Source organism: Abramis brama (assembly GCF_963993115.1).
Source record: "Abramis brama genome assembly, chromosome: 15".
NCBI lineage: Eukaryota > Metazoa > Chordata > Actinopteri > Cypriniformes > Leuciscidae > Abramis > Abramis brama.
In genome coordinates, this window is record NC_139977.1 from 16,446,028 (window position 1) to 16,473,506 (window position 27,479).

The 27,479-nt window shown below is 39.8% G+C and overlaps 2 protein-coding genes across 6 annotated transcripts in view; both read right to left on the reverse strand.

Moving 5' to 3' along the window:
* Window positions 1-5,208: 5,208 nt before the first annotated feature.
* On the reverse strand, window positions 5,209-9,833 carry ecscr (endothelial cell surface expressed chemotaxis and apoptosis regulator). 4 transcript variants are annotated; one of them, XM_084136562.1, is made up of 10 exons: window positions 9,487-9,833; window positions 9,042-9,119; window positions 8,481-8,600; window positions 8,349-8,393; window positions 8,104-8,196; window positions 7,102-7,218; window positions 6,934-7,032; window positions 6,803-6,836; window positions 5,811-5,881; window positions 5,209-5,677 (listed from the first exon to the last, which is right to left on the reverse strand). In XM_084136562.1, the coding sequence occupies exons 1-10, from the start codon at window positions 9,545-9,547 to the stop codon at window positions 5,616-5,618; spliced, it is 780 nt and encodes a 259-aa protein (XP_083992688.1). In that variant the 5' UTR covers window positions 9,548-9,833; the 3' UTR covers window positions 5,209-5,615. The 4 variants fall into 4 exon arrangements, 2 of the variants coding, with proteins under 2 accessions (XP_083992688.1, XP_083992689.1); XR_014609190.1 differs by having other exon boundaries at window positions 5,378-5,677; window positions 5,811-5,904; window positions 9,487-9,826; XR_014609191.1 differs by having other exon boundaries at window positions 5,378-5,677; window positions 5,811-5,933; window positions 9,487-9,820.
* A 1,447-nt stretch (window positions 9,834-11,280) lies between these two features.
* The window catches only part of ppp3ca (protein phosphatase 3, catalytic subunit, alpha isozyme), a 59,643-nt gene continuing 43,444 nt past the window's right edge, over window positions 11,281-27,479 (reverse strand). Inside the window, exons 7-14 of one of the 2 annotated variants that reach the window (XM_084137432.1) lie at window positions 22,034-22,111; window positions 21,747-21,841; window positions 21,146-21,271; window positions 20,937-21,014; window positions 20,102-20,186; window positions 17,161-17,258; window positions 16,533-16,580; window positions 11,281-12,037 (exon numbers count right to left, since the gene is read on the reverse strand). In XM_084137432.1, the coding sequence (XP_083993558.1) occupies window positions 11,859-12,037; window positions 16,533-16,580; window positions 17,161-17,258; window positions 20,102-20,186; window positions 20,937-21,014; window positions 21,146-21,271; window positions 21,747-21,841; window positions 22,034-22,111 (787 nt within the window). In that variant the 3' untranslated portion in view covers window positions 11,281-11,858. The remainder of the gene's footprint in view (window positions 12,038-16,532; window positions 16,581-17,160; window positions 17,259-20,101; window positions 20,187-20,936; window positions 21,015-21,145; window positions 21,272-21,746; window positions 21,842-22,033; window positions 22,112-27,479) is intronic. The other variant, XM_084137433.1, reaches the window with a different exon arrangement.

Genomic DNA, 27,479 nt, shown 5'->3' on the forward strand with positions numbered 1-27,479 from the left:
TTACTTTGTTAGCGGCTATCTTTAACACGAACCCGTCTTAAACAGCACGCCGCTGTGCGCATCGGTCCATGTTGTGCATGTCAAATATCAGTCATAATCAATAAACGTAATTTCTTATGCTTTTTGCATCAATATTTATTTATTGATCCTTATTCATTTCATTTCAAATACAGTTTCTGAATGTTATTTACATATAAAAACACTTATGCTATTCATGATCAAGTATCGTATTTAATGGAAACTTATTTTTACCGTTAGTAACGTGAGGCAAAAGAATGAAGGATAAACTGAAATTCACAGCATTTCAACACAACATCTGTTCACGTATTTGAAGGCTGCTATTGGATCATCGAGGCTAAACGTCATATTATGCGACTACGCATTACTTTACGGAGAGCTTACGACCTACTAGCTATGTTCTGCCTTACGAACAAATGGTGCAACGGAATAAAGTTCAGAGTTAGTTACAAACTAGCTAGTAGTTACTAAGCCTCTAGTGTGGACTTTACGTTCCAATTTAAGAAAGAACTTACGAACGACTGGTGCAACCCTACCCAGGTGCTTCTGCTGCGGACCTGCGGTGGGTGAATCAGTTGATGAGACAGGAGCTGGAGTGAGCCGTGATAGGAACTAGGAAGACAGGGGAAGAGTCATGTCTTTCCTTAAGAAAGGAAAATCAGGGGCTCAAAAACGAAAAGAAAAGAAGATTAAAAAGAGAAAGGCAAATGAGACCAAGCAGTTGCTCACTCAGTTTTTTTGAAAAGAAAGGTGAGCTCCAAATGCCTCATCGAGCATTGACATTGTTTTAACATAAATATACTCCAGGTAGAATAGCATACATTTATGATTGTACTCTATTTGAATAATATACCAATACTTTATAGTATCACACAGCGAGCAAACAATGTTTCTGGGTAAATAACAGGGAGTGAGAAGCAGATGGAGGTGGAGCTGGGAGTTCAACACACTGCCACTCCAGGCAGCTGCGCAGCTTGTCTCCTCTTCTGCTGCAGTTCTCCCCAGAGTCAGAAGTTTACATGAAAACACTGTATATTTCCCTCCATTGTCAAAATCTAACACCCACGAAAACACAGATCATTAGCGCCTATTTTACCGCATTGTTATGCAAATTAGCTCGCGCACGCTATTACATTAAGTAGGCTACAGGATTGTTCTCAGTTTAATGCTCATCTTAATGATTGAAAATGACTTATTTTAAAACTTAATTCAAAGACTGAATGTCTAGTTTGGTGGTTAGTGTACCCTGTGATTCTATAGTCTGCATTTATTTTAAACAGACAAATAATCATCAATTAACTTGTACTTAGCCTACACTTTAAAAAAGGTATTGTGACAATAAAGGATATTTTAGCAACCATTTGAAGCCATATATTTCAGTTTCAGACCCTGCAGCAGCAGGCCCCTCATCATGGCCAGGTGAAAGCAGTGACAGTGAGGTGTATGTGACAGTGAGACATAGTGAGCTTTTAGCTTTTAGCCTGTTTTAACACTTAGTAATTAGTAAGTGTTAAGAGGAAATAAGCAAGATGGGTACATTGTTATTGTACACATTTAAACTTTAAACTGTAATTACTAATTACAGTTTAAAGTTTAAATGTGTACAATAACAATGTACCCATTTTGCTTATTTCCTCTTGTAGCAGAGGCAGAAATAGAAGATGAGGTTGATATTCATATAAGTGATGAGAGGGAAAGTGAAGAATGTGATGAAGGTAGTCAGGAGCAGGAGGACAGAGCTGAAGAGGAAAGAGAAGAGAATGAGAGACTTAGGGATACTGTTGAGGGACTGTCAGAGGACCCAGGATTATGGCCAACAACTCTTACTGATAAGATAATAAAACAAAAATATATTAATCAGAGTGTGGCTTATTTTGTTTACATTTTAAGTGTTTTTATGATAAAAATGCAATACCCCACCCATTGGTATCACTATGGTATTTGGTAAGGGGGCCCAGCAAGATGGTTTGTACCCAGGGCCCAAAATTTGGTGCTACGCCCCTGCTCATACACTGAGAAAAATGACCTTTCACGTTTAAATTAGAATTATTTTAAATGAACACCCCAAAAGGTATACGCAGGGCAGTCACTAGGGTTTGTAAGGCACTCGAATTCATATTACATTCCGTAATAATAATAATATATTATTATTTATTTTTTTAAAACATAGGCTGGTAGGGTAATGCAGATCAGATGCACACAGTAATTTTCATGATGAAAGCGCTGTCTGCCACCCTCGTGTGGCTGTGAGAAAAAACACAACTTCAGGTGAAAAATAATCATCTAATCAAGCACTGTAAAAAGTTATTGTTGGTTTAACTTAAAAAAAGTAAGTTACCTGGTTGCCTTAAAATTTTGAGTTCGTTGAAATTAAATATTTGAGTTAATACAATGAAGGGGATTGGTTTAATTAACATACACTCAAAATATGTTATCTGAACCACATTAATTATCTAAGGTGATTTGACAAAAGATAAAAAGTTGTGATAACAAATCATGAAAATATTTTTTTAAATAGTTACTGCCTTTAGTTAGTATTTTGGAATAAATGTAAATATGCATAAAACACTTGAAATGAAATGTAGCCTATATTGTTTTAATAAATAGAACATTAGTTAGTGTAAAAATACAAAATAGAATTGTATTTGGTCTCTCTTTTCATCAAATGAGTGACATTAACATTTAACATTGTTTGTTTTATCAACAGTTTACGGTGTGTTTACAGTTGTTAATAGTGTTTTATCGTGTTGGTTATGGGACAGTGACTATCTCGTAAAGAGAAAGCGGAGGGAGGAGGTGAGAGGGGAGGAGAAGACAAAGAAGAAGAGGCAGAAAAAGAAGAGGTTTCGAATGTTTGCCTGTTTTATCTTTTATTTGTATCGCCCTAAATCCACCAAAGCTCAGGCAGCACTAGGACACTGATGAACCCCTATCCAGGAGGTGTACTATTGGTAAATGACCAGCAAAACATCAAAAAGTCTCTTAATCATTTACACACAATATAAATGGCACAATCATACATTAAAAATGCAGATCAATGACTTATTTTCCAAGACAAGTGATAAATAGATAAAACATGAAGACGCTTAATCTTTTAAGATTTCAAGTAACCTAAGCTTCCACTAAATGAAGAATTATTATGAGTATGCAAAATTTGATTGAGATTATTTGATTAAAACAAGCTTTTGGTTGATATTCCTCTCTTTAGATAAGACTTAGACTTAGAGGACATCATCAGGAACCTCCTTCCAGTTATCCTCTACTGGACCAGCAAGTGGAGGACGTCCAGCTCCAGCCTCAAGATCAGGACAATCCAGCCAGTCCGTCAGAGAGTGAGACAGTTCACCACATCTGCTGAGACAGCTGGACTGCGAGGACATCATGAGGATCAAGGGTGAGTTTATTGCCATAACACAACATAAAACACACACACAGACACACACATCTAAAAGAAAATAAAGGATTGCAGTTCACTTAGTCTGCAGTGTAACAAATAGCCTACATTCCATATATTTCTCAAATAATATGAGGTAATTAATAGTACAGGTATAATAATGATTATGAGAATTACAAACAATGTTAAAATAGTTTTGGAAGTGCAAGTTATACTGCAGGACACTGCTTTATTGAATAGTTAGAAATTAAATTAACTAGAATATTTTTTCTTGCAATATAAGAAGGGACGATATACAACATAAGAAGAATATTTTGAAGGGACCGGTTGCAAGGATTGCCAACAGGTAGCTGTGAAATTTTGATCTTGAAATTAGCTGATGATAAATAAAATGCAGTTTACGTCTGTTGCTTTCGTTGACGTGATGTTAAATTTGCATATAGCGCGAGAATTGAAGATCGGATTTATATTCGTTTTGTGGACGTAAAAGTGTAAATGTAACCGTTTTAACAAATCAGATAGAAATCCAATCAGAGTGTAAAAAGACCCTTTACCAGTCAAGAGTGTGGTAATTCACATTTACTCAGGTATAAGTAAAGAAGGTCAGACACACCATTTATAATTGTAATCCACCTTTTCCAAGCTTTTCTGATGTCATCTTAGAAGGAATGTAATATGAACATTGTTCAAAGTAACATTGCTCTTTAGCAACACTGTGAAAGTGAATAGCACATAGCAGGAACACAGGAGAGAACCAGCTTGAGTTCTCAAACTTTTATACAAAGTACCCACATTTGTTTACTACAAATGGAACCAATTCAACCCTCTCCAAGAATATCACAGACCTTGTGAGTTGATGTCAAATACATGGTGTTCCTTTGTTCCTTGATGGGCCCAGAAACTGCATAGGGCACATCTCACCCAAACCTTCTTTGGCTTTGTGCTGTTAAATTGCTCCATGCAAACCACTTTATTTAAAACACTTAAAATTAGCAGGGGGAAAACGCATCACATATTGCCTAAGAAACTATTTAATCTAATATAAATCATACAATTTGATCTACAATAGTACATACTAAACATATTAAAATCTTTACTTTCTGACCTCAAAATAACTTTTTCTCTATATATTCTGCATTTGCCTGTTTCCAGCATTGACAATCACCATTCGGGATCAAGTAGGAAGTAGGAAAATACTAAAGTGATCATATTACTTCTGTCTTATCCCTAATTGGTGGAATTGATAGTGTTACGCATGTTACAACCACCCCCGGTCTCCGATATCTATACATCACATGACATGACTAAACATGCAGCATCGTTTTCAAATAAATCCGAGCCCACAATATAATGCGAAAATCGCATTGTCAACTTTATCCACTTGGTAGACCATCTTCAAAAAGCTTTTTCGCAAGACAAAAATGCTGTCTCAGTGTGGACGGAAGGCCAAAACGCAGAGAAAAACAAAGGTAGCCCTTCTGGATTAGTGTAGACGCAGCCTTAGTTCATGGAGCCCTCTCCTAATGAGCTGATCTGAATCAGGTGTGTTAGGTAAGGGAGACATACAAAATGTGCGTATTTTCAACATTGGTCCCTGTAAGCCTCCAGGACCAATATTGAAAACCACTTATGTAGAGTCATACGTTCGTTATCGCAAAATAAACATCTGAAAGGGTGATCAAGACAGTGACATGACAAAATGACTAATATATTTACCTAATAAACAAATAAATATCAAATTCACTATGCATGCATGCATAAAGCCTTAGCTATATAAAAAAACCTCTGCTATTGCCCAGGGAAAAAAATAAGTAATTTATTTTCATATATTTTTTTTAATTGTATAATTTGACTTTTATCTTGGAACCTTATAATAACCAAGATATTCAGTATCTCCCTTTTTGACTTATACTTGACATTATATACATAAATGCACTTTTTTAATCTGAAAAAGAGAAACAAAAATTGACAGAAATGTTTAATATTTAAGTGCATGGCAGACATAATTATATTTTTATATGAAGTGCAATACATGTAATAAACATAATGTGTGATCTGTACACTGACCATTATTAGAGGCACATTAATTCACATTCAGTCAACATTATAAATATCAAAAATAAGTGTGCAGCCTCCAATCTCCATGCACAATGAATGAGTGAACTCAAACTCCATCTTTGATGCCCAGCAGGTCTCTGGTAAGTTATTGGTCCTCATTGTCCACTATAGTGCTGTGAACTGAAGAGATCTGAGGAGAATCTGTATCTGCAGAGAACAGAGGTGAAATCTCACAGTAGGACATTTACGCTTTCATATATTACAATAATGTCAAATGGGGTGCTATTTTCCCTGTTTTAGTCACATACACAACAATATTTTAGGGAATGCACGTTCTTACCGTTTTCTGTGTTTATTGTCCTCACAGAGACAAGAGTGATGGTCTCTTTCTCACAGTTGCTGATCATGTTGCTTGATCAAAATTGAAGCAGTAGCTTAAATTAATTTTCAACAGATCTGTTATCTAAACACAGTATATAATATTTATTTATTTATTCTTATTATATATAGCCTACATAAAACAAGCTATGTTGATAACTGCACATTCACAATTCTGTCATGACAACTCATGTTTTTTTTTGGCATGGTTATGGATATGACAATGTTGATATGTTTGGTCTTGGCGGAATAGATCTATTACGCTGCTGCTGGTTATTGCTGTTTCTGCTGTACGGGACTTGCTACTGCTAATACATACACAACATGCTGCTGCTTTACAATACAGTATACATGAATTACCCATAGCAGATCTATACAGGTGGAGCTGGGGAAGGTGGAGGGTTTCTGAAAGCATGCTGCAACTGCTACAGCAAATGCTGACCAAGTATTTAAAGGTTGAGCAGCGAGCTCATTGGCTACTGACACAGCAGGAACCAATCAGCTGTACCCTATAGACCTAATGTAGCCCCGCCCCTTTTCAGCACTGCGCTCGTTGTCTGTTGTCTTCCGGTCTGTATTTTCACAGTGATCTTGCGTATTTATGAATGAACGGCTCATTTTAAAATCTTCCCGGTCTACTGACATTTTTTAAGACATCTGCTTAAAACATTACAATCCTCATGATAACTTTCGTTGTCTTTACATTAAGTAAATCCACTTCAAAAGCTAATTACTCCTGGACAGCAATGCCATAGAGATATACAGAGCGACCGCTAAAACGGAAGTTCAAAGACAATATTCTAAAGATGGCTGCGCCCTAGTTTCTCTGCCGCATAATGTCTATAGAGAATTATGTGATTGCAAGCAGATTGAGTTAAGGACCTGTTAGCCTGCGCCATCTAGAGTCTCATGACAGCACTTTGTATTTATGTGTGTGGGTTTTTGAGTCCTCACCTGTCCGATACCACAGAGTCATAGCCTTTAACATCTATAAACAAAAACCAAAACAAAACTGATTTTAAGCTTGTAGCCATGTTTGCTTTGAAAAGTAATCTTAAAACTGACAGAACGAGAGAGAAACCCACCCTTGTTCTGCCTGGTATCTCTACACCGTCCCCTGAGGTTGATAGTGATCACCAAGATCACCATGACAACAATTAAAATGAGTATAAAACTCATCACACCTGCAGACAGGAAATATTATGCAGCAGAAGAAATAATGTGCATCATGAGAATATCAGTATAAAACCTACCAAAGGCGAGCATAGTGAGACTGCTGTCTGGTGCCTGTGAAGGCGTTGCCGTCACCTCTGACATGCTGATGTTTGAATGAACTGTTGTTGAAGTCTTAGGAAGTGCAGAAACACCCACTGCACATAGAGCAAACATGTGAAATAATAGTTTAATGTAGTCTGAAATGGAAAATGCTAGACTTTACTGTACAACATGAACAATTCTTTAAAGTACAGCTCAAATAAGGGATAAAATGTTCTTCAAAAGAAATTTTTCGCCCCATACATTTCAAATTGGGTATCATCAACTTTCACTGATTTTAAACCCAGGGATTCAACCATCCAGCTAAAAGGGAACATTCTCAGAACTTTGGCTAATGTTCTGGCAAGGTTCTCTCAAATATATGAACAAACATCATACCAGTAATGGTAATAGAATGTTTGTTAAAATGTTACCTAATGTTCTCAAAAAATAAGTTGGATGTTCGTTTAAATTTATGAGAAAATTCAAAAGTAACATTCCCATAATGTGTGCAAAATGATCAAATGGAATGTTCCCTTAACATTTGTATTATCAAGATTTTTTTTAAAGCATTTTAAAAACAGCTGGATGTTTTGAACGTTCAGAAAACAATGAGAAATAATGTGGAATATGGGATAATATGGGAACGTTAGCAAAATGTTTTTAGATTATTATTATTATTTTTTGAAAATTCTTGAACGAATTATACCATGTCCATTTTACACTTAAAGGTGCAGTGAGTGATTTCTGAGAAAAGCTGTTGAAAGTTGATCAGAGTGCCGAAACACACTTGTAGCCAATCAGCAGTAAGGGGCGTGTCCCCTCATAAGCTATCAAGATAGGGGTGTGGTCCTCTTGGGTAGGGGTGTGTTTGTTTTGGTGATTTCAAATATAAACAGCGTTTCTCAGAAATCACTTACTGCACCTTTAATACTTATTGTTCATATTTCAGTAAATAAGAATTGTTGGGTGGAAAAGCCAGAAGAAGGTACAGATAAAACCTGTTGTTTTGGCCGCTGGGGATGAGATGGCATTTAGAGTTGTGTCTATGGATTTTGGTGGTGTAAATGTAACGCTGGTAATCATGGACTGTCCTGTAATGAATACACACTTATACTTTTCATAACATTTATTGTGATATCCTCACAGTTCAAAGAAAGAACTTCACTAGTAGATAAGCAAGATTACAGACAAAATTTCTCCCATGTTCTGAATATTCTAATTAAAAGCGGTTAATAATTACTACCTGATGGCCTATTTGAAGAAGCGAGGCTGGATCCATCAGTACTGCCTGGAGAAACAGAGGTACAGGGTTCAGTGTGTGAGCTGAATGAGTTGATGTGCAAACTATACTGTATAAGTTATATTTGTGCCTTACCTGTGTGCCCGGAAGATAAAGGAGCTGTGGTTGTGCTCACAGTTTTTGAGGTGTGCCTGGTTTTGTCATCCTCATGATGAGATGAAAAAGTAGAAGACACTGTTTTTTGAATTTGGACTGCTGAAATAAAATTAAGACAGATACATTTAAATCAAGATAGGGATAAATATAATTTACAAGTGAAATGAGAATATACAGAAGTTATATAAGTTATATGGTAATAATAAGTTATTTTATTTGTATATTTTATAAATTATATACATGCTAAAGCAATATTCGATTGCCCAAGAAAAAGTTATCCTAATGGAGACAAGAAAGGATAAACTAAACTAACTAAAATAATGATATCTTGTGCTTAATGTGTAATTGCTTCATATAAAGTACACCATCACAGGTACATTTAGAAAGCATGTTATTGGACATTTATCTATTGCTATTATCTAAACAATGGTAATATGATGGTTCGTAATTGTTCAATATATGCTCAAACATCTTTAATATGGTAAATTCTTGTTTGAATTGAAAATGTTGTTACCGAGATTCATAGACAATATAACTCACTTGTACTTGAATCTACAGACCATGGAGTTGAAGCAGTTGTGTTTGGAGGTGCCATACTTGTAAGATTTGTGTCATTTCCTGTGCAGGTCCCATGGAAAACATACATTATTTTTTATTACATATATATAGTGGTAATTTCACCAAGTGCAATGTTCCTTAATCAACATTCCAATCAACCAATCAGATTTGAGGGGCAAGTATACAGTTTCTCAAGTTTAGACTTAAAACCATCAGTGTTATTCACCTATCTTTTCCCTCTGATTTTAGGGATAACTTACGGGTCACATTAGGTTTAGGGGTGGGGATAGGGTAGTGTTAGGACTACATTTTCAGACAAAACATTTGTTCCAGGATCAGCAAAATGTTGATATGATGGCAAAGTCACAGTGATCATATATGATATATAAATATATATATACACACACATAAATAAACTGACACTTACCTGCTGAAATGATGGATGAAGATGCAATCACGAGAATGAGAAGAAAGAGAAGCAGCTCCATGGCTCAATCCAGATGGGTTTTACTCTCATCCGTCTTCACAGAACCAGCCGTATATGTATCTCAGATATCAGGATATAATTGCAATAATTAAATGTGTATGAAAACGACAAAGCAGAAAAACTGTATGGAAATGTTCTTGAGCAAGTGATATTGGCTGAAGTATGAACCAGTATGTCCAAATCGGTTTCCTGTTTTGTATAATATTAACACATGACGGAAGCACATAGTATTACAAAGCCCTGCTGAGAAGCGTGTGTATGGGTGTGTGTCAGTGGGCGCTGAGGTCTGGTTTCAGGGAGAAGTTACTGTGGCCCCTGTGGAAGTTTCCTGTGGAAGAATAGCAGGAAACAGGTGGAAAGCCCTCATGGAAAAAAGCTCTCATAAGTTGAGCGTTTGAAACTTAGCAGTTCCTATGAAGAACCTTATGCATACTATGGTCTTTGCATTTCTAAACACTAATATTACATCTAAAATGGCATCTTCATTCTTGATTGTCTGTCGAAAAAATCAGTTTGCTTTTCTTAAATGAGAATAATAAATGAATACATTAACATTTTTTTTGTTTTCAAACCAGCATTAAAAGGGGAAAGACATGATTAGTTCATGCATATTTTATTCAAGAGTAAAAAAAGTGATTTGTCCCATAGGGCATGCTTACAATATGTGTTTTCATTTAGGAAGTCAAATGCGAAAACTTAGTTCCAGAGAAAATTACAAGAAAAATAGTCACAAATCCATAAAATTCCTTCTTTGAAATAAACCACGTCTGGACCAAACAAGGATCAGAAAACAGTGGAAATGAAAGAACTGTAAGCTTAATTGTAAGAATAAGAAGAAGATCATCAAGAGTCATAATGATAATATAGTTTTCCTCTTCAACGTGAGACACTGAATTTTCCTCGTGTCCAATTAGTTTACATTTGAATAAACCATGCGATCATGCTTTGGCAGCCTGAATGTTGCTTTTCACTGAGTAATATGTTCATTCACACAACTGAACAACTTCTGTACACCAACTGAACAGAGAGAACCAAAAGAAAGAACGAAAGATGACGAAAAAACACCTCGGAAAGAGCGTCAGTGCCTGTACAGAGAAACTATACAAAAATAAAATCAACGATAATAAAATTATATTGATGAAAAAAAAAAAAGAAAAGAAAAAAAAATTAAATAAAAGATTACAAAATCATATCTATTTATAGAGATATAAAAACAAACTAGACCTTTACAAATATAATCTGAAGGGAAATAATTCAAGTCTACTATATTGAAACACATCACAATTATAATTTCACATATCAATAAGGAACTTAGTTGCATGCACTGATGCGTTCAGTACCATAGATGCTGTTAAAAATCATTGTCCTCGACCATTGTTAATAATCGTATATTTAAATATATTTATATATATATTTATATATAATATTTATTTGACTTGCGAAATGTACTATGTGCATTCTCTCTCTTGAGATACAGGCAAGTGAGAAACAATCAGGAAGGTGGCGCCAAAGGTCGAGCTGGATTTCCCGCTGCGGATTTTCTTCAATCCAAACGGTTGAACGAGTGTCTACAGTGGACAAGCAGAACCGCTCATCTCTTCTACTGCTTCATGGCATCTTACCAAAAACCAAATCAAGAAATAAAAACCCCCAGGTAAGATTGCATCGTAAGTAATAAAATGTACAGGTTTTGTCGTTAAATGTCCTTTCTTACAAAGATTTTTTCGTTTTTTTGTCATTTCAAATTTGTATATTTATTAATACTAGTAGCAAAACATCATCAACAGTGAGATCATTTCATTATGAGATGGGACCATGAAGAAAAGAGGAAAAAAAGTGTGCGTGGAACCAGTACAGGCTCATCACCCGCACCGACGAACCGGATGGATCAGGCTTAAGAGAGTTCCTAAACCCCACCCACTTGGTCTGTGGGTGGAGTCGGAAAGGAACTGAGACCGCCCCCTCTCTGATAAAGACACTTTCAGCCCTTGACAGGCATATCACCCCCCCTCCCACCCCTCCTTCCCATTCAACACTCCCAAAAAAAGGCAGAAACTTGCCGTCGGCAAGGTATCCGCTTCGAAAATTGCAAGCAGCAAGCTGACAGCAAGAAAACAGTCTCCCCCTTTTCAGTGACACATTTAAGATAGTTTGGTTCTCTAATTGTACATTGGAGCAGGGAGGGATGTGTAGGTGATGTCATTGGGTGTTTGTTGGAAGCAGGAGGCCTTAAATCACAAGTTTGGCATTGTCCTGCCATGCGTCGTGGCGGTGGCATGGACTCAGGTGCAGGTGAGTGGGCAGCCATTTCATCACTGGATGTTACTGTTGTCGTCGGTGCCGTTGGTCTCCGACACGTTCATCTTGCCCATGGATTGGCCCACGTGGTTGACCCCGTCCTTGCGGGGTGGCATGCGCTCATTGATGCGGTCCAGACCTTTAGCCTCCGCGAAACTGCTGATTTTGTGCTGTGGAGAGAAGCCGCGGATGGCTGTAGAGAGACGGGAAAAGCCCATAATGAACAGCAAGACTCTTGGTTCTCATCAGCCACTACATCATTTCTCTTTATTAGAGTCTGATAAACTAGTTTATACTGCATATACACCACCATTCAAAAGTTTGGGGTCAGTATGATTTTTAAAAAAAGAAATTAATCATTTTATTCTGATTGTATCGCAGATTTAAAATATTAAGCAGCACGACTGTTTTTGACGTGTTTCTTGAGCAGGAAATCAGCATATTAGAATGATTTCTGAAGACGGATTTCAGAAGATTTAATGATGCTGTAAATTTAGCTTTGCCATCACATGAATACATTACATTTTAAAATATATTAAAATAGAAAACAGTTATTTTTATTATTATAATAAATTCAGTTATTATATATTTTAAATTCCAATAATATTTCACTGTATTTTTTATAAAATAAATCTTACCAATCCCAAACTTTTGAACAGTAGTGTATATCTTGAATATTCAAAATATATTCTATGAATAGAACTCAAATAAAGGAATCAATTGTCAATTTATTAATAAATAAAAAGAGAAATTGGTAGAGAAATTGAGAAATAAATAGACATATTTAAAGCTGTTTAATTTATATAAAATAAAAATAAGTGGAACAAAAAGAAGCATTAAAGTGCCCCTATTATGCTATTTTAAAGGTTCCTAATTTTGTTTTGGAGTCTCCTATAACAGGTTTACATGTATCAAAGGTCAAAAAACACACTTTCATTTTCAATGATTCTCAAACGACTTGTCGGATGAATCAGTCTCTCTAAATCCCTCCTTTCTGTAAGCTACTCTGCTCTGATTGGCCAGACGGCCCAGTCTGTTACGATTGGTCTACCACTTCAGTGGCCGTTCACATGTCACTATGCTAAGCAATCATGAGCCGCTTCTCCATGAAGACGATGAAGTTTCAGCAAAGGATAAATGGATTTCCATCCCTTGCAATAGCTCTACTACTAGATATATTTATGGAGATGAACAATAAAAAACCCACCCTGTAAGCCTTCAAGTAATATCCGCTGTTCATTCATCTTTTCATGCGGTGAACAAAAGAAGAAATCTCGATGCGGTGTTGATCCTACATTTAATATAATAAACTTGAGTGTGCAAAAGACTCGACAAGTGACTGGCCCCTAAAGCGCTTGTCAGAAGCTAAACGGCCATTACCATAACTGAACTTCAGCTCCGGAGGCTTTCTCAGTCCTCGCCGATTGTACAAACTGTAAAGACAGTAACGATGAAGTCGATTTTACCATATCAATTCGAGCTCAAGTTCGATGGTGAAATATTGGAAGAACTAGTTATTCAACCCGAACCTCAATCACAAGGACGACTCGAGCAGGACATTTCTCAGTGATACGCTACTCAGTTTCATGTACATTATGAGATGTTGCAGCTGTAATTCCTCACCATCAGCATTAACAAGTGTATGTCCATCAACAAACTTGTTTTGTTGTGTGGTAGACCAATCAACAAAACGGAGCAAACTGATCCAAATAAACTGGGTACTGACCCATCTTTCAAGCGCAAGCATTTTGCGAATCCCGCATTGAACTCTGAGATTTGAGAAGTAGTCGTTAGTAAAATTACGTGTTTGAGGGGGGGACAAGTTACCGTACAAGTTACAAGACAACGTACAATATAGGCAGGCATTATGCAAATGTATCTTCTAGTGACAAAGAACCGTAACGCAGTGGGATTTGAATTACAGATGACTCGTTTAGGCGGTTCAGAGTCTATTCTTTCTTTTGGGAGAAAATAGCTTTATTTATTGTGCACTTTCGGAATATTCGAAAAAACCATAATAGGGGCACTTTAACAAATGACATAAAATTGACATAAAGAATAAGTTAAATGCACTTATATTTAGCATATTTTTATTACACACATACTAAAAAATATTTTAAATGTTTAAATGTATAATATTTAAAATATCTATATTCACTTATTTATTTAAAAAAATAAATAATTTAATAACTAATTTGTAAATGCTTTTATAGTCATGCATCAGTTGCGTTTCCTAGAATGCAACAGTGCCCATCAAATAGTTTTTAAGAGGCATTGGTTCCAGAAATATTTTTTCCATTTATTTTTCCCATAGGGATTTTTAAAAAGTCTTCGTTAAAGTGTTATAAGCCACAAACCAAACCAACCGGCTACGAGGTGAATCACAACATCATACACTTTGCTTTGAAGCAAAAAAAATTTTTTTCAATTGAAAAAACTAAACCAAAAAAACAAAGGTACTTAACGGCTTTAAAGAGGGAAAGAACCACAATCCCATGAAGCATTGCAAACAACATGTCGAATTAAAAAAATGATGGAGAAATATAAAACTATTAATGTAAAGTTGATTATATTCATAGAAACAATATTTATTGCAAGTTATATATATATGTGTGTGTTTGTGTGTGCACACATTTTTAAGTATTCTGAGAGCGTAGAGAAACCGACTTGATTATGTCATTCGCAGTGCTTCAGGTGAGAGGGCGTAAGCTCTTTTGAGGCTATTTGCTTGTCATGATTTGCTTGACTCTGATTGGTGGAATTTTCTGTACAGCATCATGGGTGATGTAGTTTTTCACCACAAATTCAGCTGTTAAACATGATTATTTAAAAAAATAATTTGAAATATTGCAGGCTGCCGGTTTTGAGAGAAGCATTTACCATAGACTAACAACCTCGTAGCTCACAGTAGCTCTGTCTTTATTTGTCAACCGATTAACTGTAGAAATAGAAAGCAGTATCCAAACCCCTTGTGTCCATCCATTTGTGTATCACTGAGGTGAGCTGGTCTCAGAAAGTGAGAGGTTGCAGAAGAGGAACACACTCTGGTTGGCTGAGAGTTCCTGATTGCGGTTAATCACATGCTATGCCCACACTTGAACCATGAGGGCCAGAGGAAATGCAGAGCCCGACATACCACATCAAAAAATCATGCCTCCAGTTTAGATGCTACTTCAAACCATCATGCAAGATATAAAAGGAATGTTCCCTTAATGTCACCACTCAAAAAGGGCATGGCAAATATCTGGTTAAATTGCTGTTGCTGTTAATAAAAATGATATACAAATAGGATCCTGTGATGCCTGACTTGCATAATGGCTGTGTCTAAAACTAAAAAAAAGAACACTGCATTTGCATGCAATATAGGGGGGCAGGAAGGCATCAAGGCAAATTTGAATCCTAATATATTAAGATGCCTTCATCTGGTTTGTTTTTAAGGGCAGCATTCAGTAGATGCGTCCTTCCATGCCTTTCTGCATGCAATTTGATGGTTGGTGGAAAAGGCTGGCTGACGGAGCAGTTCAAAGAAGTAAATTAATTCATAAATGTTTTTTTTTCTTGTTGTCAATGTCTAGATGCATATTAACTGAGAAACACATACTGTAGTCAGTGCAGGGCTCAACAATAAGGATGGCTGACCTGGGGTCAGTGGCTTGTGATAGGCATGGTCAGATAGTAAGAATGTGTTGAAAATTTCAAACCAATCAGTAATGTTATGCCATGGATGCCATTTTAAGTTAATTGCTGTCTTGAAGAACTCTTATTGAAGATAAGAGTGAAGAGCTGAAGAGCTTTTATTGCCTTTTTTTTCTTAAATAGTATTCCTGAAAAATGTACAATAAATAAAATTAAAAATGTAAACATTATACAGGTAAAGTTACAAATATAACATTATACATGTAAATATACACTATCATTCAAAAGTTTGGAGTAACCAAGGCATTTATTTGATCAAAAATACAGTTAAAACAGTAATACTATAAAATATTATTACAATTTGAATTAACTGTTGAACAATTGAATGCATCCTTGTTAAATAAAAGTGTTTATTTTAATCTTACTGACCCCAAACTTTTTAATGGTAATGTATAAATCTATATTTTTTTGTGTGAAAATGTTTGCAAAACAAGCAGAATATAAAAAAAATAATAATAATCCATATCGTTGAGCCCGGCAGTGAAAATTTGCTTACTTATCTCTAAAAATCACATGAATTTTTTTGGGTCATTCAATGTGATATTATGGTGCTTTGGAAGTCTGCGTGAAATCACTTCCTTAGGTGCTGTCTGTTTAGTCATCGACTGAGTGGGCAATAACACCTTGTGTTTCGGACACAGCCACATTGTTAACCAGTAAGCAATTTAGGCTATGTCAGATTATTTGAAAACAGTCTGACTCCAATCTGTTCCCAGACATGTGCGGTACCTTTTCGTAGTGATGTGGTGGCTTTCTGGTCTAATCTAAATCTAATATGGTGTGTTAGATAGCTAGTCAGAGCAGTCAACTTCACAGTGTGCTGGAAAATCCAGCATCTACTGGTAGATGTGTTTTGAAATGTGGTTTCGACTGGTAGACCATGTTGAAACAAGAAACAAACCCGATACCACCTGGTCTCACCAGCTAGAAACCATCTACCATGTTCTACCAGTCTATGCTGGATTACACCCAGATACATGTCCAGGAATTACCTTCTCCGTCTTCTTCCGGTTCGTTGGCTTCAATGGCTTCGATGGTTGCTGGAGGGAGAGATGGGGAGTGTGTTACACCTGATCAAGCCATGCAACAGCAGAAACGCACAGGCAGCAGTTGTGCACAAGCAACGGCGGGCGTCGGGACAACCCTGAGAGACACATGCACGCCAACCAGACTATGGACCACAGACTCAGACAATACCCTCGACCATTCGCACATTCTGCAGGAGGCTTCTCCTGCTTTTCACGCTTGCTGTGCTCTGGACACCCTAGAGGCCTCTCAGAAACTCATTCTCACCCCAGTTTACCAACGAAGGGTAAACCGACCCACTAATGTGTCCATGCTTTGGGGGAACTAAAAGAGCAGCACCCCAAAGCCCGGAGTTTGTCAGAGGATACAGAGAGAGACAGATGGAGAGACAGGTGGAAGAGACAGGGACAGACACTATAGAGACAGTAAAGGAGGAAATAAAAAAGAAGAGAGAGAGAGAGAGAGAGAGAGAGAGAGAGAGAGAGAGAGAGAGAGAGAGAGAGAGAGAGAGAGAGAGAGAGAGAGAGAGAGTAGGAGATAGAGGGAGACAAGAACCAAGAGAGGAACATGGCCAGTACTGGGTCGTGTTCTCACCACTCTGTAGAGTCTGCTTGCCTCCAGAAAGCACCCCGCTGGGCAGCATGCCGGTAGGGGTCAGGCCCTTCAGGGTCAACACATTCTCACTCTCTTCTCTGCAAAGACAGGATATAACCATCAGAAATAATATCACACACTGATTTTACACTACTGTCCAAAAGTTTGGGGTCAACCAGATTGTTTTATGTTTTTGAAAGAAGTCTTTTATTCTCACCAAGGCTGCATTTATTTGATCAAAAAACGCAGTAAAAACAGTAATACTGTAAACTGTAATTCCTGAATTTTCAGTCTTTAGTGTAACACGATTCTTCAGAAAATATTCTGATATGCTGATTTGGTGCTTAAGAAACATTTCTTAATGTCAATGTTGAAAACAGTTGTGCTGCTTAATATTGTTGTGTTTTATTGTGTAATATTTTTGCATTTATTTGAAATTATATATTTGAAAATATTTTGTAACATTATACACTCACCTAAAGGATTATTAGGAACACCATACTAATACTGTGTTTGAACCCCTTTCGCCTTCAGAACTGCCTTAATTCTACGTGGCATTGATTCAACAAGGTGCTGAAAGCATTCTTTAGAAATGTTGGCCCATATTGATAGGATATCATCTTGCAGTTGATGGAGATTTGTGGGATGCAAATCCAGGGCACGAAGCTCCCGTTCCACCACATCCCAAAGATGCTCTATTGGGTTGAGATCTGGTGACTGTGGGGGCCATTTTAGTACAGTGAACTCATTGTCATGTTCAAGAAACCAATTTGAAATGATTCGAGCTTTGTGACATGGTGCATTATCCTGCTGGAAGTAGCCATCAGAGGATGGGTACATGGTGGTCATAAAGGGATGGACATGGTCAGAAACAATGCTCAGGTAGGCCGTGGCATTTAAACGATGCCCAATTGGCACTAAGGGGCCTAAAGTGTGCCAAGAAAACATCCCCCACACCATTACACCACCACCACCAGCCTGCACAGTGGTAACAAGGCATGATGGATCCATGTTCTCATTCTGTTTACGCCAAATTCTGACTCTACCATCTGAATGTCTCAACAGAAATCGAGACTCATCAGACCAGGCAACATTTTTCCACTCTTCAACTGTCCAATTTTGGTGAGCTCGTGCAAATTGTAGCCTCTTTTTCCTATTTGTGGTGGAGATGAGTGGTACCCGGTGGGGTCTTCTGCTGTTGTAGCCCATCCGCCTCAAGGTTGTGCGTGTTGTGGCTTCACAAATGCTTTGCTGCATACCTCGGTTGTAACGAGTGGTTATTTCAGTCAAAGTTGCTCTTCTATCAGCTTGAATCAGTCGGCCCATTCTCCTCTGACCTCTAGCATCAACAAGGCATTTTCGCCCACAGGACTGCCACAAACTGGATGTTTTTCCCTTTTCACACTATTCTTTGTAAACCCTAGAAATGGTTGTGCGTGAAAATCCCAGTAACTGAGCAGATTGTGAAATACTCAGACCGGCCCGTCTGGCACCAACAACCATGCCACGCTCAAAATTGCTTAAATCACCTTTCTTTCCCATTCTGACATTCAGTTTGGAGTTCAGGAGATTGTCTTGACCAGGACCACACCCCTAAATGCATTGAAGCAACTGCCATGTGATTGGTTGATTAGATAATTGCATTAATGAGAAATTGAACAGGTGTTCCTAATAATCCTTTAGGTGAGTGTATATATGTTCTTCACTGTCAATTTTGATCAATTTAATGCAAAAATAAAAGTATTAAAGGTAGGATGGGCAATTTCAGAGAGGCTAGCAATAGCAAGCTAGCTTTGAAAGCATGACATCCCACCCTCCCTTCAGAGTGCTCTCTAAAACCATGCTTCCTTCAAAACACATGAACGCACACAGCAGATTCTGCAAAGCATCATGAGAGACAGCGTTAAATGACCTCATGTCTCACCTAATGAGCGTAAACAACTAACAGAGCTCTCACTTGTACCACCTGACTGCTGCAGATTCATTTTGGCGTTGATAGTGTTGACACAGAAACTCAAATTCGAGTCTGAGGACGTGAACAACTCCGGGTAGAACGTCACTGGTGGCCATCTTGTAATTATGTTTCCGACATGGCGTGAAGGCAGCATAAGATTGTTGTTTTGGTTCAGGAGGACCTGTAAATACGGCTGCTGTTTGTTTGCAGCGCTCGGTGACTGTCTGACAACAACTCTGCATAGCCTTACAAAACACACTGATGACGTGTGATGTCTGTGCAAGCAGGTGAAAAATCCACACTGAGCCCAAACTTTTGAAAAGTAGTGTACATTTAAAATAAGTTATCAGTGAACTTTATATTGAGTACATTTAAAAAACCAAGCAGATTAAACCAGGAGTTATTAAACTGGGGTCTGCCAAAAATTTCTGACAAGAAAAAGTTAACATTTACTGAAACTTAAATTATTATGCTTTCATTCTGCATTAAGGCTGGACAGAAATCACAATAGAAATTGTGATTTTTTTTTTTTTTTTTACAGTAAATAAATAAGAAATAAAAAAAAGTATTGTGCCCATATTTTGGTTTAAATATATTCACAATATAATTGTTATCTTTATAAAATTACTTTTACTGTTATTCTTAGACAGTATACATGGGTATTTATGAATCAAAATATACAGCTGCCTTTGTATTTTAGGAAAGGGGTCTCTCAAAAATACTTACTGACATAATTATCCTCCCCAAACTTGCATTTTTATGTTACAACCACAGATGTCCAAAGAATTCAATACTGAACCTTTAAAATACTACCTTTAAAATAGTTTCTTACTCCCAGTTTTATGGTGTACTGAATATCAGCAATATCTTGCTTTTAAGAAGCCTTTCTTCTATATATCATATATGACAAGCAAGAACGGTTTCATAAGCATGTGACCCAGCTGACCGCAGACTGAATGACTCAGCTGGAGGAAGCCCCATTTGTACCTGAGCACCGAGAACATCTTGGCCATCTTCCCAATGGCACGGATTTTGTTCCTAATCACCTCTTTGCGAGCAGCTGCTGCATTGGCTGTGGGCGGAAAGAAAAACATGAAGCGGTCTCAGTTTGTATGACCAGAGGCTAAAAACCTACAGAAACTTTTCTTCTTTTATATACACAGATGTAGACACACAAGAAAGTATGTATTGTGTTGGCGGCAGTTTCAAGAGTAACTAACTTAAAGAAGCGACACTACTAACTAACCTACAGGTTTCAGTAGTGTAGCTCAGTTTTTTCTTAAAATCATGAAGCTTTTAAAGTAACAAGCTACTTTTTCCAATGCGTAGAGTGACAAAACACTCACATTGTCACATTGTATATGGTGTAAAGTGTAAATTGTTTAACTGTTTTGGAATCAGAGATATACTGCTCTGATTAAAGTAAATAATAATGCTAAAATATTATTAGCTACAAAATAGCTATTGTTTACTAGCTTGTTTCCAACCAGTTTGACTGTGGTTTAAATTGCTTTTAATTATAAGTAGCTTGTAACTTGAAATGCTTACATTTTAAAGTAGCTTTCCCAATACTTGCTGGAGTTAGTTCCTGTAGCGGCTAGCTAAGTCAAGCACAGAACTTAAGGGCTATTACAAACACAATATCAGAACGGTGCTACTTAACAGGAAAGATATTGAAATGACCATGAGTCATAATTCAGGATGTACCTGACGCCAAAGAAAAGGCCCTCTCTGTTGAGAAATCATAATCATGTTTCATGTGGAATAAATCATGTTTATCTTCTGCATAGGACAGTGAAGCGTACAAGTGAAGATGTCTCACCGTCAAAGATCTCTTCTCCATCATTCATCAGCTCATCATCAGAACAGATGCTCAACACATTTACCAGCATCTCCGTGACTGCGGGCCAAGCAACAGTCAACCACAACATATCAAAATGACATTTAGTTGAAAGTAATCGGACATTAGCAAAATGTTTTATTAAGCAAAAAGAATTGTCAAGCCGGTCAATATTTATGTGACAGAGGTACCTTTCTCCCCCACAAATGGCAGTGACCAGGTGAAGACATCCATGAAATTTGGCAGCCAGTAAGGATGAGGGGAGCAGTTAAACTGCCGGATGTTCATTACATTGTTCTCATACTTCAGTACGGCAGCTGAGGAAGTGAGTAATAAGAAAAAGTGAGCTAGCATGTGAGTTTTCTCTAATCGATAATATGAGAAATAATCTCAAGAGACCGTGGCTTCCTGAGCCTCTGGGTTTGTATCAACTAATTAAAGTGGAATCGTTTTCTAAACTGTGTTCCTGGAATGATTCGCTAAAATAGTGTGTACACACAATGATATGACAAAACCCCAGCTAAACGAGCTTTCTGAGGAAAAATACCAATCAAAAATGGCGTAAATACATCCTGATATACAGTACATCAATTTGTAAGTGGCTGAACATTCATTTTCACAAAAAGCCTCCACTAGATGGTACTGCAGAGAGGTTGACCCTGTTCCATCAGCGGATGATGAGACCACATGGATGGAGTCACTTGAGCTGATGGTTCTGCCCACGCTCTCTGTTCTCATCACGAAACTCCATTTTTTCACACATATCTCACTGTAAGGGAAAGCAGGACTCACCTTTGTTATTGTAAACATCAAGGTAGTTTGGTGCAGAGAAGATGGTAATTAGGGAAGGGAATCCAGTAGTCTGACTCTTCCTGTACATCCGGTAGCTGTGAGAAGAGGGAAAGGGAAGATACAAATGTTTTCATTTACTTTCATAGACAAAATGTGCAAAAACTGTACTTGTATGGAAAGATGTACCATTAAAAGGACACCTTTGTACCTTATATACCACTAAAAGGCGCATATTAGTACACAAATAATACAAATAAAATAAAGAGCTACAGACAGGAAATACATACCCTGCATCTTGTGCTTCGTGTGCTCGAATGATTGATAACAAGTTATTATTCTGTAGGAAGTCACAGACAGCCGGATAACTGCAACACAGTGATTGAGAAAAGGAAAAGAGAATGAGAGAGAAAATAAGAGCCAACATTCAGAAACTGTGGGTGGACGAGTCTCATTAATGTTGTATTGTTTTTTCAATGCTTTCCACTGTCAGCCAAGCAAAACACTCATGTGTGAATGGAGCACGAGTGCAGTTCCATGTGTGTCCAGCAGGGGCAGTGTGGCGCTCAACTGTTTATCACTCAATATCCATGTTTACAGATATCCTGAGAAAGAAATGCCTTGTTCTTATGTATATGCAATTCAGAGTTCATATATGTTTAGATATACATTAACATTCACACACTTTTGCACTCACAGTCTCAGCAGACCCTGACATGATTTGTGTTTCAATGGCATTTCAATTCAAAGTATTGTGATACTTTATCTCATGAAGCTGTATCAGTATTCTCATGCCAAGAATTTTAGATATATGGTTTAGTACATTTTTCAAAAGAATATTTGTGGTAAAAAGAAGAAGATTCAGGGCAAGTTTATGATAAGACATTTCGGTAACACTTTGCAATTTGTTAGCATAAGTTAACTACATTAGGCCTATTCATTTCAACATTTACTAATGTTGAAAAGTATCTGTTAATCTGTATCTGTTAATAATCTGATACTTAAAAGTATCTGTATCTGTTAATACTGTTTAATGAGCATAAACTAACAATGAACAGTCTGCAAAGTGTCACAAGATGGCATTAAATTACCTCATGTCTCAAATAACATTACAATAATAATGAATGTAAACAACTTACAGAGCTCTTACAGTACTTGAACCACCTGACTGCTACAGATTAATTTAGGCGTTGATAAGTGTTGATAGATAGAAATGCATAAATCCGACAAATATGTGCATAAAGCATTTAAAAAGGCATTTACACAACACTGTTTTCAACTAAAAACTGAAAACTTTTTATGCATTTTGGCCATTAATTTACATGGCAACAGCATTTTGGGGACCAGAACACAATACTGTTATCATCTCTGTGTAAACTACAAAAACGTGAACTGGTGAAAACGTACTCGGTTACTAACGTAACCTCGGTTCTCTCTAGAAGAGGGAACGAGTACTGCGTTTTTATCAAAACGCTACGGGAAAAGTCTCTTTTCACGAAATACTGAAGCAAAAAATTATCCTTAATTTTCATACATGTAAAGCGCGTTGCAGCAGTAGTCAACTATGGCGAGACGGCTTGCTCGCTCATTGGCTGCTCTGCGGCAACTGCATAAGCCTATCGAGCGAGGCCTGAGGTGACGTCAGGCCAATGAGGGCGCTTCGCGCCCTCCTTGCCATTTCCCGCCGAGACGGGTGTGGCTAACCTCTATAAAAGGAGCTCGAAAAGGCTGATTCACTTGATTTTCATAGCCGAAGCAAACCAGAGTGAACCGTACGCACGGCAGAGAACGCAGTACTCGTTCCCTCTTCTAGAGAGAACCGAGGTTACGTTAGTAACCGAGTACGTTCTCTTACGAGAGTCCTCTCGTACTGCGTTTTTATCAAAACGCTACGGGAACCCCTTGTAAAACGCCGTGCGTGCTGGGATAAAAACACCGATCACTGGAAGCTAAGCCAGATGTACAGTGCATAATCACCAGATAGACTCACAAAGAATCCGGGATTAAGGGATGGGGGACCTTAATTCCCTAAACTGTAACGTCCGCAGACGTAAACATGACCTCACAGAGAGAGTCTAGAGACAAGAGGGTATTCCCTCCGTCCTTATATGGTCGCGCCAGCAGACGCGAATATGACATCACATAGACAGGGTGGGGAACCTGAACTGAATGTGGGAAATGTGGGTCTTACACAATTCTGCCCATAAGACAGTCGGTAGCGCGTTGCGCATGCGATTTCAGTGTTCTAGTTAAACAGCTGAATCGACTACACCGATAGTAGCTTAGCCTGCAAGGCGGGAACTTCTAGGTTGTAAAACCTGATAAATGTAGACGGCGAGGCCCAGCCTGCCGCCGTACATATATCCTGTAAGGAAATCCCGCTGGACCAAGCCCACGAGGAGGCAACGCCCCTCGTGGAGTGCGCTCTGACTCCCAACGGGCACTGAATGCCCTTGGCAGTATAAGCCAGCGCTATGGCGTCAACTATCCATCTGGATAAGCTCTGTTTCGAAACAGCCATTCCCTTGGAACGTCCACTGAACGAGACAAAAAGCTGCTCAGTCTGTCTGAAGACAGCGGAGCGGGACACGTAAGCTCTTAAAGCCCTAACAGGGCAAAGAAAACTTGAGTCCCCTTCCTCACTTGACCCCGGCAGGGCAGACAGGGAGATAACCTGAGCCCGAAACGGCGTGTTGAGGGACTTTGGCACATAGCCATGCTTAGGTTTGAGTATGACTTTAGAGTCATTAGGTCCAAACTCTAAGCACGCTGGGCTCACGGAGAGCGCGTGCAGGTCGCCTATGCGCTTCACCGAAGCGAGAGCCATCAAAAACACTGTTTTGAAAGACAAATGTTTGAGGCTAATAGATTGGATAGGCTCGAAAGGGGCACCTTTCATGGCCGTCAAGACTGTAGAAAGGTCCCACATAGGAACTGAAGGAGGTCTGGGTGGATTCAGCCTCCTAGCTCCCCTGAGGAAGCGGATGACTAAATCGTTCCTTCCTAGTGACTGACCCAGCTTTGTTCCGGAGAACGCTGTAATAGCCGCCACGTAAACTTTGAGCGTGGAAGGGGATCTGCCCTTATCCAACAGCTCCTGTAGGAAGGAGAGAACCTCCGTCACCTCACAATCGAGAGGTGATAGGCTCCGAGCTGTACACCAGCCGGAGAAAACCGACCACTTTGAGGCATAAAGCCGCCGAGTCGACGGCGCTCTGGCCTGAGTGATGGTATTTATCACTCCCTCTGCGAGGTCAACGGATATCCGTTGAGCACCCACGCATGAAGGGACCACAGCTCTGGGTGTGGGTGCCAAATCGAGCCCCCGGCCTGCGAGAGGAGATCTCTCCTCAATGGCACTGGCCATGGAGCGAAGTCTGCTAGCTGCATCAGGACTGGAAACCATGTTTGGTTCCTCCAGAACGGTGCTACAAGCAGCACTGGGCATTCTGTTTCCCTGACCCGCTCTAACACCTGTGGCAGGAGGGAGACGGGGGGGAAAGCGTATAACGGGCAGCGCGGCCACATCTGGGACAGCGCGCTGTCGTTCTTGGAAAAGAACACGGGGCAATGAGCGTTTTCGCGGGACGCGAATAGGTCCACCTCCGCTCTGCCGAATCTCTCCCACAACAGCCGGACTGTTTGTGGGTGTAGAGACCATTCGCCCAGGGGAATGTTGTTCCTGGACAGTCTGTCTGGGCCCACATTCTGGAGCCCAGGCACATGCACTGCTCTCAGCGAGCGCAAATTGTGCTGAGCCCATATTAGGAGGCGTTTCGCCAGCCTGTACAGGGATGTGGATTTCAGACCGCCCTGGCGATTTATATAGGACACCACGGCCGTGTTGTCCGAACGGACTACGACGTGTTGGTCCTTGATATGGGGACAAAAACGCGTCAGCGCATTGTGCACTGCCAGCATTTCCAGGCAGTTGATGTGTTGGAGCTTTTCTCGTTCCGACCACAGGCCGAAGAACGGTCTGCCCTCGAGCAGCGCTCCCCATCCCGAGGTGGATGCATCTGTCGACACCATCCTCACTCTCGAGGAAGTCCCCAGGCTTACACCTGATTGGTACCAGCCGTCCGCCAACCAAGGTATCAGGGCTGTCACACAGCTTTGATTGATCTTGAGGCGTAACCGGCCGGACACCCACGCTCCGCGCGTTACTCGCGCTTTCAACCAGAACTGCAGCGGGCGCATGCGGAGCAAGCCCAGCTGGAGAACTGATGATGCTGAGGCCATGAGACCCAGCATCCTTTGAAACTTCCTGAGCGGGGTGAAAACGCCGCGGCGAAAAGACTTCCGTCATAGACTGCGAGTCCAGAACGATACCCAGAAACGAAATCGTTTGACTGGGGTTCAGTGAACTCTTCGCCCAATTGACCGTGATACCAAGATTCTCGAGGTGATCGAGTAAAATGGTTCTGTGCTTCACGAGCTGAGATCGTGATTGAGCTAGGATCAACCAGTCGTCCAAATAGTTCAGCACTCGCATGCCTCTGAGTCTGAGAGGAGCGAGCGCTGCGTCCATGCATTTCGTAAATGTACGAGGTGCCAGGGACAAGCCGAAAGGCAGGACTGTATACTGGTATGTCTGACCCTCGAAGGCGAATCTCAAGTATCGCCTGTGATGTGACGCTATCTGTATTTGAAAATACGCGTCCTTCAGATCTATCGACATGAACCAGTCTTCTCGGCGAACATGCGCGAGAATTTTGCTGGTCGTGAGCATTTTGAAACTGCGTTTCACTAATACTCTGTTTAGCCGTCTTAGATCCAGAATGGGTCTGACACCGCCGTCCTTTTTGGGGACTAGAAAGTATCTGCTGTATAGCCCCCCTTCGCTTTGAGCTCGGGGAACACGCTCTATCGCCCCTTTGCTTATCAGTTTTGATATTTCGGCGCGAAGTAGGTGTGCTACTTCTGAAACCACCGTAGTCTGGACGCGCGCTGTGAAGCGGGGAGGGCGTCGACAAAACTGTAGCGAGAAGCCTCTCTCTATAATGCCTAGCACCCAGTCCGAAACCCCTGGAAGCGCTGCCCATGCTTCTGCATGGCTGGCTAAGGGCTGGATGCGAAGCGCGCTCTGCTCGCCGTGCGACAGAGGCGCTTCGGGGCGCGATAACGTAGGCATTATGCCTGTGGCATTCGAGGCGGGGGGCGCGCTTATTACAGCGGGCAGAGCGCTCGTCCTCGACCTTACTACAGCGCTTGACTGAGTGAGGGAGGGCTGAGCGGGTCCCGTGGGACTCATGTCTGCGAGTAAATGTGGGCGGGAAGCGGGCACATTCACTGCTTTGGGCGCACTGTCTGACTGAGCAGAGCGAGCGCGCACAGGTCTCGTTTTTACAGAGAGCCTGTGGCCTGTGAGACATAGTGTTTGTGCGGGCACTTTCACTATGTTGGAAGCGCAATCGACCTGAGTCGATTTTATGTGCGCGAGCCCTAAGTGTAGGGCTGTGCTTGTGTGTAGAGATGGGCACTGAGGAGTGGGCATAGACACTACACTTATAGCACCATCGGCCGTGGCCGGGACACCAGAAAATACACTCTTTTCGGGATATATCTGGGTAGCCGTAAAAACGGCTTTTGTGTGCAGGCAAGCGGGCGGCTGAGCAGGCTTGCATCTTGCAGAAAACGCTGGAACAGTCGCAAGTCTTGGGACTGAAACAGCGGCGCGCTTGGGTGAGAGACCGGCCGCAGCGGGACTCACACACCTGCGCTTTCCTAGGCGAG

Excerpts from the sequence above, each read along its gene's own strand:
- ecscr (XM_084136562.1), bottom strand. The coding sequence starts at position 9,547 with ATGGAGCTGCTTCTCTTTCTTCTCATTCTCGTGATTGCATCTTCATCC. Across the intron at positions 8,601-9,041 it reads GTCTGTAGATTCAAGTACAA|CAGTCCAAATTCAAAAAACA; the intron begins GTGAGTTATATT and ends ATTTTATTTCAG. Across the intron at positions 7,033-7,101 it reads TCTCACTATGCTCGCCTTTG|GTGTGATGAGTTTTATACTC; the intron begins GTAGGTTTTATA and ends TCCTGTCTGCAG.